Here is a 13,938-nt window from a genome sequence, read left to right as displayed (position 1 = left end):
AAAGGGGAAAAAATGATCCATATTTTTAATTTGGAAGACTATTTTAGACGGTCCTAATCCATGCATGGGACGTGATGGGCAGAAGACAGGCGTGAAATATCTATTTTAGTGCTTGGCACTTTACGTGACAGAGGGTTTATTAAACATACAGCCAACGAGGGGTTGGAATGGGGATAAAAGAGAATAAGAAAACGTCACTTCCGTCACAGATCTATGAGTTTAAAATGTCGTTGTAGATTATGATTCCTTATGATTGTTTTCATCCTTTATCACGTATATTGATTGTACTTTTGTTTGCGTTTTAAATGTGTATATGTTTATTTTTTGTTGCTTTTTTAGTTCTTATTCTCTCATCTCAAATCTTTATTTTCATCATGCAATTTATGTCTGTTCAAATGTTTGTATTTGATATTTTGTTCATGATTTATAAGTTATTGTTTTATGTTTTTTCTATTTTTATGTACGGACTTGCTAAAAAAACAGCCTTGCTGCTGAAGCAGGTTTTTTTATCCCGTATTTAAATAAATAAAACATCCATACATACATGACAATGAAATCCATCAAACCCATGGACAGCAAGATGTTACCATAACAAAAAGAAGTGAAGGTTGATTCTTTATCGGTTTGTAATTATTCAATTCTCGACGATGCAATTTTTCAGACCAAGATGCCGAAAGTTAACACATATTAAAACTATTTTACAATTATTTTGGAACTTGTAATTGATTTGTAATCATTGTTATCATATTCCATTTGTATTTGCTTATGTATGTTTGATTTGTATTTGCTTATAATGTTGATAATGGAAATGGAAAATAAAACTTGAACTTGATTTTAAATTTCAAAAATATCTTAATAGTTTCAAGTTACACTCTTTGCCATTCCTACTGGAAATAACACAGTGTCCAACAGTGTGTGCCACAGTATATGTTCACAGTGTGGAACGCAATGTGAAATCACCTTCACACTGTTACATTTGAGCATTTCAACAGTTACATTTGAGCATTTCAACAGTATGAATCACATAATTACTTAGTCGACCACGTGAACAGTCACGCTGTCGAGTTGTCCCCCCCCCCCGAGGAGTGGTCCAAAGTGTGGAAATATCTTCTCACTGTTAAATTTGAGCATTTTTTGCCAGTGTGAATAATATTTTCACATAGTCCACTAACACACAGTGTGATAGTGAGTTCTGTCCAGCAGGGATTAATAAAACCAGGGGCGAATCCAGAATTTTTTTTCCTGAAGGGGGGGGGGGCCGGGGGACAAAAAAAGGAATATAGAAAAGGTCTTCACTTTCAAAGGGGGGTGGGGCACACTTGTGTTTAAACGGAATTTGTACATTAAAAGTTTCTATTGTGCCTCTTAAGGGGGGGCGGGGGCACGGTCCGCTGGATCCGCCAGTGAATAGAACAATAGGTTAACACCTACCACTGATTTCACAACAGAATTATATCGTGACTCTTATCATAACATTTTGAAGCAGAATTATGGACTTGAAGCAAGTTGTACGATTACGATTCCTATATTGATATTGTAGAATACGATTGAAGTCATTGCTAACCAAAATTTAAGTTGTTGCTTTCTCTTTTGGAAATTAAGTGGAATTCAAAGGCATTTATGTATTACAGACAGTTATTTTGGGGAAAGATATCAAACTGATTAAATGAATTTTAGTCAAAGTTCAATTCAGTCAGCATGTTTTAAAGTAATAGCGACACGACTATAACAAATATTAAAAAATACCCATTACTATTAAACGAAAAAGACATGAATAAATCCAGAAGGTTCTCATTTAATTACCTAAAGTATGACTTATGTCAGGACCCAAGAATTAGCTTTATTTTAGAATAATATCAATCACTTAAAATGGCTCGTAATTCTTACCTTGAATCGCTGCCAGTCTTAAAATTCTGTCTGCTACTTGAAATTCATTGAGATATAACATTACAACGGAGAAAATGGATCTTAAACACTTTGGACTCACCTCTACGTTGACCCTGAGTTTCATAGATTCCAATTCCTTCTTCATCCTGTCCACTGATTTTCTCAGTTTACTCAACTCGTCATCTTTCTGTCTCAGTTTATTTCGTAAACCCTGCATGTGACCTGTGACCTCACCGTTGATCAGGTGGGGTATCTTGAGATTATTGGCGTAAGGCACGTTGAAGCTTTCGTTGCTGTAGTCACCGACCATCTTGGGAACACTGTTGTGGATGTGTTCTCCATACTTGGGAGGCAATTCAGGAAGCGGTTTGATGAGGATGTCCCCGTTGGTGTGGCGGGATTCTTTCCCGTTGGTTAGAGCCCCTGAGGAACCCAGCTCAATGTTCTGGTAAGTGGTTCCCTGGTGTTCCTGACTGTGGACATCGCCTTTGGCAACCTTGGGCTTCTTGCCGCGTCCGAAGGCATCTTCCTTTGGCGGACTCGTCGAAGGTTTCGACGGCGGGGTTCCGTTCGTGTACGAAGGTGACTTTTGTCCGTTGTATGGCGCGGGCATTATCGACGATGGGTCACGATACGAGACGCCATATCGCTTTGCTTTGTGTTCGGTATATGCTCTTGGTTTCGGAGGCACTTCTGATATCCTTGACTTAAGAGATTCTATCAAGGACACGGAATGTTGCGGAGATTGAGGGATCTCTAAATTTTCGTAGATACTATGAACAGAGCAGTCTAGAAGACTACTTTCTATATCATTGTCTGTAAGGTCAGTGTTAACATAGTTCATTGCGTCTTCTTCCTCTTCTTGTTGCACGATTTCCTTTGGTCTAAGGGCTTTCTTTGTCCGAAGAACAGGTTCCTCATCCGGTAAAGGCAACGTGTGATTCAGGTATTTGTTCTCTTGGAGAGACGCCCTCTTCGCGCATTCTTTTGCCAGTCTCTCATGCTTCAAATAGTCTCTTGTCGTCATGGCACAGTGCATCTGGATCGTACTGATTGGAGGAAACACCTTGTCCTGGTTCCTTATTAAATAATGGACCAACTGAAGACTAAGGGCAGTGCTACCCAGCAGAAAGTTGCCTTCCGCGTGTTGTGGACGCAGTATATGAGGTGCAAAGATATTGGCCAGGTTACCAAGTCCCATCTTGTTTTGCGCCTCAAACTTGTGAACCTCGTGCAGGAAGCGACAAAGGTACTTCAGAAGGTTGTAGTTGACTTTGGGAAGGAGAGCGAGTTGGACGACCAGCTGCCTTCGCCCATCTTCTTCGCATTCTTGAAGACGTTGCATGGCTGGGATGAAGTACCTGCAGTGTCGCCAGGGAATGATCGGTTCGGGAAGATATTGAAAGTATCTCTTCAGAAGAGATGCTACCGTGTGCGAGCTGGCACCGTAGGCCTCGAAGTCGGGGACGTTGCCACCGTCGAAGATATCCTGTAGTTCCTGTATCATGCTTGTTCGGCCATTTAATCTGTAAAATAGAGAATAAAATATATGTCTGGTTAGTATTGTACGAATTGTCTTTGTCATCAAACATTGATGATTCTCATTCGATTCTCATTATATTATTTCTCATCTTATAATATGTTTCAATTAAATTTTATGGTTGATCAGTGTTGATGGCAATTAATGATTATTTTTCATCTTTATTCTGGTTAAACATTGGCATTATAGCATGTTTTCTGACAGAACATAATTATTTATGGCTTCGCTGTATAGTCTATTCATCTGGCGTGCCATGGTGCTTTGTAAACCCGACTCGAATGTCGGCAATTCACTGCCAAAATCCAATTGACTAAAATGACCTACATATTTGCGGTAAAAATCCCGTAATGATTTTAGTTTGCTTCAATCGTTATACATAACATTTGTTTTCTTGTAGCCTTAAAATCATTTTATTTTATAGTCTACTCATACTGCAAAACCTGATGTCACATGAAATCATTTCTTAGTCACCTCGGGGTGAATCTTTAATATTCTTGGAAAGCTAGCATAAGTTACACCCAATTTTCAATGTTTTGTTCTCCCTCGATGACAGCAGAGGCAACAGTCGCCTTCTGCCAACGAAGGGGTTCTCCCAAGTTTCTCCATGGAAAGGGCAAGAATCACATTACCTCTAAGAGAAAATGAGATTATTACAACCACCTGTTGCCATGGAAACGAGTGAGTCAAGCTCCTCATGGAGGTGCCTCGGGCAGACGACGCAGACAGTGTTAAAGATAGGAAACGCGTTTTGGCGGGAAGAGGGGCGATAAAAATTGAAAGCTAATCTTGTCCGAAGTTTAATGTGCAATGGAATTTCTATTTTCATGATTCAGGTACATTGGAAATAGTCCAGGCTTGGTCTTTTGGGATTTCTAAATGATTCTTCAGTTCAATATTTTCTCTTTTTTATTTTGATTACTCATTAATTTTTAAAATCTAAATAAGTAGAATAACAAAATAAGATTGACGATGAACACATTTCCTTTCGAACAAAAAAAAATGAACATTTTCGAATACAATGATGACATTAATCTGGTTTATATAAATTCTTTGCTTTTGCCAAATTTAGTAATACTTATTGTGACTATTGATATATGATACTGAAATGTAAACCGACAAGACAATTCGCTGTATATGCATTTCTTATAGTTCTAATACCAATAAAAAGAAAATAAATCCACAAGTCGAAATAATCTTCAATCGAAATTTCGTATCCTCGCGAAACGACTATTTACTCTTATAATAAATTATTGCCTTAATATTCGTATGATGAGAATCGTTTAAAAACAATCATGTAGTAGTACAATAATGACATAAAATGGAATAACATTCTGGAAAAGATTTTTTTATCATATCAAAACATATGCAAAAGAAAAAAGAATATAGCATAAGGGTGACCTTTTGACGATCAAATTTGAAAGGTATTAACGATCTGATTTGAAAGGTATTAGGAAAAGACCAATATGATTTACTTGCGGTTTGTGGTCAACAATCCTATTTTGAAAATTCCGGACATTTTTAGTTTTTCAATCTCACGTGATTTTGTGATGCGGAGAGTTAATTTTGGACCGATAGAGTGCGATGATTCATGCAAGGTCCCCCTATGAATCAAAATTACCCATTATGTAGAAATTTATAATCACTGCCTTTTCACATTTTAAGTTCTTTTCTATACTTATTTAAGTGATTAATAAAATATACAACGAATGTATTTATGTAAATATCATCAAAACTTTGCAGCTTTGTAGAAAACTCGAACCAAGTGTTTCTGACCGACCGGTCATTATCAGATGCCTTGAAGACCTTTAGAAAATCTCAGCGATTTATTTCCCGCGCTCGAAGACATTTCAAAGATGTCTGTATATTTGGAACGGAAATCATAATCAGCTTATCGTCTGGCTAAAATGGTTGCTCATAATATCAAGAGGACATTTCGATGTCAAATTGCATTCTTCGATGAATAATGCATTTATAATTGCATATTGTATAATTGTACAGGCACACAAAGTCAAGCATGGAGGTCTTATGCTTTATGAAGGGTACATGCCTCTGAGCTTTTCAGATTCAGATTTATTTCCAACAGAAATGACATGAATATTGATACAAATCATTTTCATAATTTACAACAGATATTTACGATACAAATCAGTGTCATTACAATTATATTAAAAACATCAATGATAACAAGCATATAAAGATATATACAAAATATGGTGCATTTTGTAAACAAATTCTAATATATAATCTAAATAGAAAAAAGATATCTGTGGAAATGGGAGATTCACTCAAAGAAATAGCTTGTATAATGTGAACCTCCCTCAAGGAAGAGAAAAGTGGAGAGAGAAAGAAAGAGAGAGACCCAATGGTTGCTATTTGCTTACGGAGACTTACTGAATAGATAAAAGTAACAAGAAAACCCACAGAACAAGTCAAAACGAAAAAAGAGTAAAATAAAACCAGGACGACAATTCACTGAAAATATAGTACGGTACAAATTTACAATGGAGTATGTTGCTCCAATGGGTAACATTCTTCCCCTAATACATTTAAATGCGTATTTTCGCCCAGTTTGCCTCCCCCAACCAAAAATAATAGATAATCACCTTTTTTCTCTGTCAACAAATTATACCCTTGTCTGTCCCAAATACCCTTAAGAAGACCAGATTTTTTTATTTTTTTAATTTTTTATTTTATATCATTATTATTATTATTATTTATTTTATTTATTCATTTATTTATTTATTTATTTTTTTTTTTTTGTGGGGGGGTTAAATGGCACACCCCTCTTGTATATTATGACTGCCCCAAAGTAATGGTAATAAAGTAGGGCAATGAGAGTGAACATTTATAAATGCATGAATCTCAAAAAAGAAATTTGAACTGTTGAGTTTGATAGTATTGGTGACTTTATGTCGAGAGTTAGATTCCATAGATCAGCCTTTGATCACGTCGATCTATAGAGAGTTTTGCCAACCCAGATAGAGTTTTCGACAATATGGCGGAAAATCAATGGACGCCAAGTTCTGCCCAACTATCTATAACCAAATTCTGCATAACAGGTGTAACGATGATGTCTTTGGTCGCATTCATTCAGATGTTTTCGCCGGTGGCATAATTTGAAAATTTGCTCAGCCTCATTTTCTTCACGTCTCCGGAAAAGAGACGTCACTCCAAATCTAATGAATCATAGTTTGAGATGAATATTGTGTAATCTAACAGACCTTGTATACGAAGCTCGGTGATGATACAGCATTAATTGGGGTTATCGAAAGAATCAATTTCTCTGACGTGTAATCAGGTATTTGAAGTTGACGCTCAGATATTTTCTTGACGATATAATTTTGACATGGAGAGAAATTCGATATTATCGTGCAATAATTTTTCGTAAGCATGCGTAGTATCCCATAGTATTGACCTACTTTGTGAATGAACTATACCAAATCAATATTGTAAGAAGTTGAAGTTTTTCTTTTTTTATTAAAAGTATTTACTAACAAGTTGAAGTTCTTGAATCGTCTGTTATTTTGCCCAGTTCGGGAATAATTTAATACCGTGTCTCTGCGGAAACAAAACTCTTTATCCTACTTAAGTTATTAAATCGAGAGAAGAGAATAATTATAGGCCTACTTGATGTAAACCAATTCATATTATTGAGAAATATTTTATTTCATTTTTTTTTATAATTATGATTCTCTTTGTGTATTTTTAATATACTTACACAAATATCACATTTGTTTATAGACAATACCACTCTCGTTCCCATCTCTTACCTGAAGATTCCTTCCTCGTTTAGACCAGTCTCTCTGAGATGTGATACACACCGCTCCACCACCACGGGGATTTCCCTTGTACATTCCTCACTCTCGTTCACGATGGTATCCTCGAGACTCTGGCCAAAGACTCCTGAAAGGAAAAAAAAGAGCGATTGGGAGACAAAAGTAACGATTGAATTTGGAAACGTGGAGAATGAATGGGGGGGGGGGCAAAGAAACGGGCAGGAGAGGAAATAAGGAAACAGTGACAATGGAACTACTATTTGAACTACTTTCTCTTATTTTGGTTGTCGCTTATTCGTTTTATTTTGATATTTGTGGATTACTTGTTTTAAGTTTGTCTTCTGTGTCCGTCTCGATTTTTGTATATAGTTGTATATATAGTTTGTTTATAATCATTAGTATTGAAACTAAGTTTAGGGGCTTGCCTTCTCTACAAGCTTTTTGCTTTTCTTGGCAAGTCCCTCCGTTCATTTCTTGTTTCTTTTCATTGATAAAATTACTGCAACAAATTGTAGTTTTGTTTAATTTATATTCAACATTTGTTACGAAATTTCATTGATTTGTCTGTATTATCGATTATATTGAATATGTATTGTTACTTTGATTATATTTTGAAAAAAATGTTGAACGGAAATAAATAAATCTAAATCTAAGAGATAGATAAGGAATAAAAAGAGAGGGGTAAGAAGAAAAAGGACAGTAAAAGATAGATCCAAGGAGTAAAAAAGACGGGGAATGGGTGCGATGGACAGAAAACGTCAGAGTCAGAATGATGAGGAAAAGAGACAAAGAACAGGACAGCATGAGAGGCGGTAGGGGATTAGAAACTTTAAGTGATCATTATGACCAATTTAAATCTTCATATAAAAGAGGAGCGGCACGAATAGATTAAAAAATACACAAACCAGCCCTAATCATTTACGAAAATTGCATTGCATCCATACACTTTGAAGCTTCCCATAAGAAAATGGGACTCTTAAGGATCAAATTCTGTGGGCAGTATCTAGGTCGGGTCAACTTGGGGAAACATGCCCCCATATTCTTCCGAAGCGGTAACGCGACTGGCAAGGGAGTGGTCAGGTTCTCAAAATGTTTCAAGGTGTTTGGGGGTGTCAAGAATGAATAATTCCATCAAACATCACTACTGTCACGCCGAGTCGAATGAATGAAAATCAATATTACGTGTATTTACATACAGCCGAATAATAATTGTTAATTATTGTACTTTTCAAGAGGCAGCAGACCCCCTCCCCCTTGCGTTAATAAGCTTTTGATTCAAAGCAAATACAAGATTTATTGAAAGAAAGATTGAATTTAATGCGCTCATTTTTCACTTCGTCTTTTACTCTGCATATCTCTATTTACATGTAAGTCAGTCCCTACTTTCTTAATCATTTTTTTCTTCAGAGAAATGCATTAGGAAAGAGGTGGGGTGCAAAATTTGAAAATATTTAAGATATTTACGAGCACATCATATATGTAAAAATGAATTTGTTTTCTTCCTATGAAAACTGTTAATTCTGCTCGAGGTCACTTAATGTTCGTGATCAGGAAAAATTGTAATTCGCTTTAAATGCAGATATGCAACTTTTTTTCCATAGGAACTTATCTATTCTACCGGGAGGGATAACCAAGAAGGAAATTAAAATAGAATCATTATTTCATGAATATACATAAACACAATTTTTCGAGCAAAAAGTATTTCTAAATCTGATGAAGGATGAAGACTTGAATTTAAGTAATCAGGGGGGCGTTTCATGAAAGGCCTTGTCGGACGTTTTATCCGACAAGTCCCATTTTATCCGACAGTTACCGTAGGAACAGTGCCGCTAAGCCAATCAAAATCATGGAAAGATGTCAGATCTGACAACTTGTCGGATAAAAATATTGATGAAACGCTCCCCAGATGTCAAAAACAACGTGCTGCAGCGTTTGAACGCAAATCAAGAAATCAAATACATGTCCTGAATATGCATTTCGGTTCGGTTGGTTAAAACAAAAACAAGTTGGGTTTGATTGAAACGCATTTCTGAAACCGGCCCCTGAACAAATCAACCTCAGCTGCGTCCAAACTGCCCCCTTTAGCTTTGGCATTAAGGGCATCATGAGGCACCACTCACAATGATCATTGTCTTGTCAAGTCTAAAGGTCGAGTTCTTTTCTTAGACTGACCTAAATGTGAAAGTCCCCTTCAGGGACTTCAAATCGCCTTTCGGTCAATCTTCAGATCATTAATCGACTCAAACAGTGTTCGTCAAACACGGAACCTGTTACTGCCCGCCATTACCTCCTATCAAAAATGACAGCATTGATTAACAAAATGGAAATCATTTTCAGTGACGTCGTAAGGCCACCACACACCTTACGACTGGCCTTCGACCCGATTTGGAATAAAACGTAGTAGAATTTGATTCAAATATTGATACATGGAATACCTTACTGTTTAATGTTCTATATCATCATACAAATCTGTGATTATGCTATCATCCTTATAAGAATAAAAGCGAATTTAATATCTAGTCCTAATGACGTCATTGCAATCGCATGAATGATTATGATTTGAAATTAACTTGGCCTTTACCCCAAAATGAAGGCTTCCAATCATCCATTTTTTTTGTTTTAGTAGTCTTTCAGTACCCGGTAGGATGCGAAAGATATTGTATGTTTGTATTTGCAAGCGCCAAATGAGGCTGCGATGAATGCAAGGAATGCTCACCAGAGAGTGGAAATTGTGCACTTTTTGTGCGGGATTGAAATGAATCCAATGACCGGGGTAATAATATGCTGTAACGCGCTTTGAACCATTCTGGGAAAAGCGCTATATAAAAATTGGCTACTATTATTATTTCAGATAATTTGAACCTCAAATAGATAAAAACTTTTCATTCACATTTTTAGAAAATGAGCAAAATGCGATTTGTTCCAAAATCTGATCGTGGACATGTAGTTAGGTGCGCGGTGGCTTTGAACAACCCTGATTGGTCATTAAAGTGACCAATCCGGAATGAGGTATCAGGTATCGATATCGATTTAGTGAATCTGCATGAGCCCTATAAATAAGGTTATAAGCGACTGATCCTAGGACTTACTGCTAGGATTGATTGATTGAATTGACTATTGTATACGATCAATCCTAAATATCAGCCTCACAATAATTATTAATCGCTAAGTTTTATATTACGGGGGCCTTGATTGGTTTAAGGTACATTCTCAATTTTAGGGATTTTAAATGAATCCAGTTGGATTGTAGTTATGGACCAATCGAATTATGGATTTAGTTTGAATGCTCCAGATTCGTTTTTAAACCTCAAATATATTTTAGGATATAAACAATATCCAGAGTGCGATTAGTCCATAAATACAGTCTATCTAGATTCATTTTAATTCCCTGTAATTATAAGTCCACCCGCGCACCTTACTACGTAACTGGTCCACGATCCAATTTTGGAACAAATCGTCTTTTGCTCATTTTCTTAAAAATATGCCAATCGCGATCAATGCGATACCCGGTTTTTCTTACCTCCTCGTAACTTCCGGATTTCTCTTTCCCACACGTCCAGTTCGGCTTGTTTAGGAGAGCACATCATGAACGGTTTGCCCAGAATATCCGGCTGATCCGGATTCTTACCTGTGAATACAAGGAAAACATTGTGAAAATAAAACATACAGTTGAAATGACTGCGTGCAGATAGTGTAAGACCATATCGTGAATGAATAGCCCAAATATGTATCTACAATTCTTCATGCTCGAGACAGCATAATATATTCATCTTTCTGACCCTCTTCTGCATGTTCTGTGTCGCCAAAAGGAGTTCGTATGAATCCTTGCGTTATTTCATGAGTTGATTTGCTTTTGTTTCGTTTCCCGTCCCCCCCCCCCCCGCTTCCGCCGCCTATGTTCTTTGCCCATCCACCTATCAATACCATATCATTCATTAGGTGTTTTTTAATCAATAATATCCAGTTTTATTCGTTAACACCTTTCTTGTTTTTAACATCCTTGTGGAACTTTTCTTACTATCATTCTTCCTTTTGATGAAATGATTCTAAATACTTTTAGGAGTCTTTCTACCCTTTTCAGGTTAAAACATGCCAGTCGCTTTGTTCTGGTTGAGTTGATACTGTTTTTGAAACTGATCCAAAACTCTCACGTTTTAAGGTCATTAACACACCGTGACTTTGCCCCCAAACCAATGTAACCTATCTCAAAGTCTAAGTTTATTTTCTTACTTTGCATCGTGGGTTTCTAATAATGATAAAATGCACCCTTATGTAATTATAACAAGTATTAATACATGATCTATTTATTGGGGCGTTACTAAAATTAATGCGTTCAATTCCAAATCGAGCGTTGATCCCCCATGCAAATTAAATTTAGGGCCTCTTTATATTCATTTCACTAATACATTTACAGATAGAGCGGGGACGGGGGGAGGGTCTTAGGGGCCATTACCCCCAAACAGTTTCATGACCCCAAAAAGGGAGGATAACAAGATAAAGAACAAGAGAGCAAACATTTGGACAAAAAACTTTCTGAATAGTATGCCAAATTTCATCACAAGACTGGAATTTAGTACTAAAATTCTAAATGTCAAGTTTTTCTCAATCGCAACTCGTTATTTTTTCCCAAGTCTTCACCAAGTCTGGATTACGCAACGGAGTCATTTGATGAAACGGAAACTTAAGTTGATTTGCGTTCATATGCAGCCAAATTTTCTTGTAACGTCCCATTTACATGATTTATGTTTATTTTTAGACGTACATTTACCCTTGATCAATGTAATGACTTTAAAACAGTTTGAAGCTCCTTGGCGTGATGTACAGAATCTACGATTCGTGTAACGCCCAATCAAGAAGTTTTTAATTGGTCATTGGAATCGGTTAAACCTTGATACAATACTCACACACTTTCCACTCCTTGGGGAGCATTCATCAATACAGTTATAAAAGAAAACATGACTGTATTCAGAAACTGAAACAAAAGTCTGATCAGCAGGCTATGACGTGGTACAACATACATTGGCTTCGTCCCATGAATTCGAGAACATTTGAAATAAAATCTCACTTTTTCAGGAGAAACAAAATGAGAATGATTCAGGCTCGATGACACATTTAGCCGCCAATCCCTGGAGAAAATGTGAAACATTACTCACGGGTTTATTCAACCTTCCAAAAGATTGTTATAAAGGCTTGTTTTTCTCCTCAAAACCCCGAATATTCAAAGTAAGAAAAAGAGTGATAATTGATGATAATTATCTGTTTTTTAAATATGATACGTCATATTGATTGATGAAGTGTTATGTCATACACAAGCATGTGCATTTTCTCTGAGGCGAAAAAAATGTTTAGGATAGAATGTGCATTTTTTTTACAATGATAACATTCTATACGTGTATTGCCACTTTCCGACTGTTTACGGTAGCCCCTTAAAACTTCAGCATCACACGAACAAAATAAAATAATCCCCTTTTCACCCCAAAAGCAACAATTACAATATTATAATAATATGTCACTTTATATGTGCATATATTAAACTGCGCTTTGATACGTAGTATCATATCATTACCGCGGCAGTTGCTGAGCCGCCATATCGGGGCTAAAGCGTCAAGGAATAAATCCTACCAGGTACCCATTCACCTCACCTGGGTCGAGTGCAGCACAACGTGCGTAAATTTCTTGCTGAAGGAAAACACACCACAGCTGGGATTCGAACTCACGTCTCTCTGATTGAAAGACGAGAGTCGTAAGTACTTTAGACCACACGCCCCCACTATGGTACAATCTTACACCCTTACACTGCAAAACTCCGGTGTTGACTTACCATCGGCCCGGAATCTATATATATGTCCACATTAGAGAAGTGTTAACACCAGTTTGGTTTTGGTCTAACACCAGATAGGTGTTTATACAACACCAATTGGTGTTTAAAGGACAAGGTCACCCCAACATAACGTTGATTGAATAAAAAGAGAAAAATCTAACTAGCATAACACTGAAAATTTCATCAAAATCGGATGTAAAATAAGAAACTAATGACATTTTAAAGTTTCGCTTATTTTCACAAAACAGTATACACATTCTGGTCGGTATGTAATTGAAGAGACTGATGACGTCATCCATTTACTATTTCTTTTGTATTTTATTATATGAAATATGAAATATTCTAAAGTTCTCCTTATTGTTAAGTGAAACAAAGATTAAATCCTCCTTGAATATGTGGAGTTAGCATTGTTTTCATATGATTCAGTCAAGTTTGTCCTTAATTTCAAATCTGTAAAAAATAAAATATTGTATAATTCAAACAATAAAAACCAAAAGAAATGGTGAGTGAGGGATATCATCGATTCTCTCATTTGCATATCACTGAGTTGTACGTATCACTGTTTTGTGAAAAATAAGCGAAACTTTAAAATGTCATAACTTTCTCATTTTACGTCCGATTTTGATGACATTTTCAGCGTTATGCTGGTTTGATTTTTCTCTATTTATCAAAAATCAATATTTTTCTGAGGTGGACTTGACCTTTAAACAGCATCGGTTTGATTCCAAACTGGTGTTATTTCAATACTTCTCTGGTGATTCCGGTCTGGTATAAATCAAAACCGGAGATTTTGCAGTGTACACCTTTAAGGAAAAATGGAAATATGCCTCTTTTGTAATTGTTTGTAGTTGGAAATTAGGCCCTAGATGGTCAGGCTATTGACTTTGCAACCCCACAGAATGCAACCAAATAAA

The 13,938-nt window shown here is 36.4% G+C and overlaps 1 protein-coding gene across 1 annotated transcript in view; it reads right to left on the bottom strand.

The window, feature by feature from the left end:
- The window catches only part of LOC121432263 (rho GTPase-activating protein 24-like), a 41,562-nt gene that overhangs the window by 4,469 nt on the left and 23,155 nt on the right, over positions 1–13,938 (bottom strand). Inside the window, exons 3-5 of the mRNA XM_041630124.1 lie at positions 10,724–10,831; positions 7,198–7,330; positions 1,988–3,413 (exon numbers count right to left, since the gene is read on the bottom strand). Coding sequence (XP_041486058.1) covers positions 1,988–3,413; positions 7,198–7,330; positions 10,724–10,831 — 1,667 coding nt within the window. The remainder of the gene's footprint in view (positions 1–1,987; positions 3,414–7,197; positions 7,331–10,723; positions 10,832–13,938) is intronic.

This window comes from Lytechinus variegatus, chromosome 18 (assembly GCF_018143015.1).
Source record: "Lytechinus variegatus isolate NC3 chromosome 18, Lvar_3.0, whole genome shotgun sequence".
Lineage (NCBI taxonomy): Eukaryota > Metazoa > Echinodermata > Echinoidea > Temnopleuroida > Toxopneustidae > Lytechinus > Lytechinus variegatus.
This window is presented reverse-complemented; position numbering and strand designations above follow the sequence as displayed.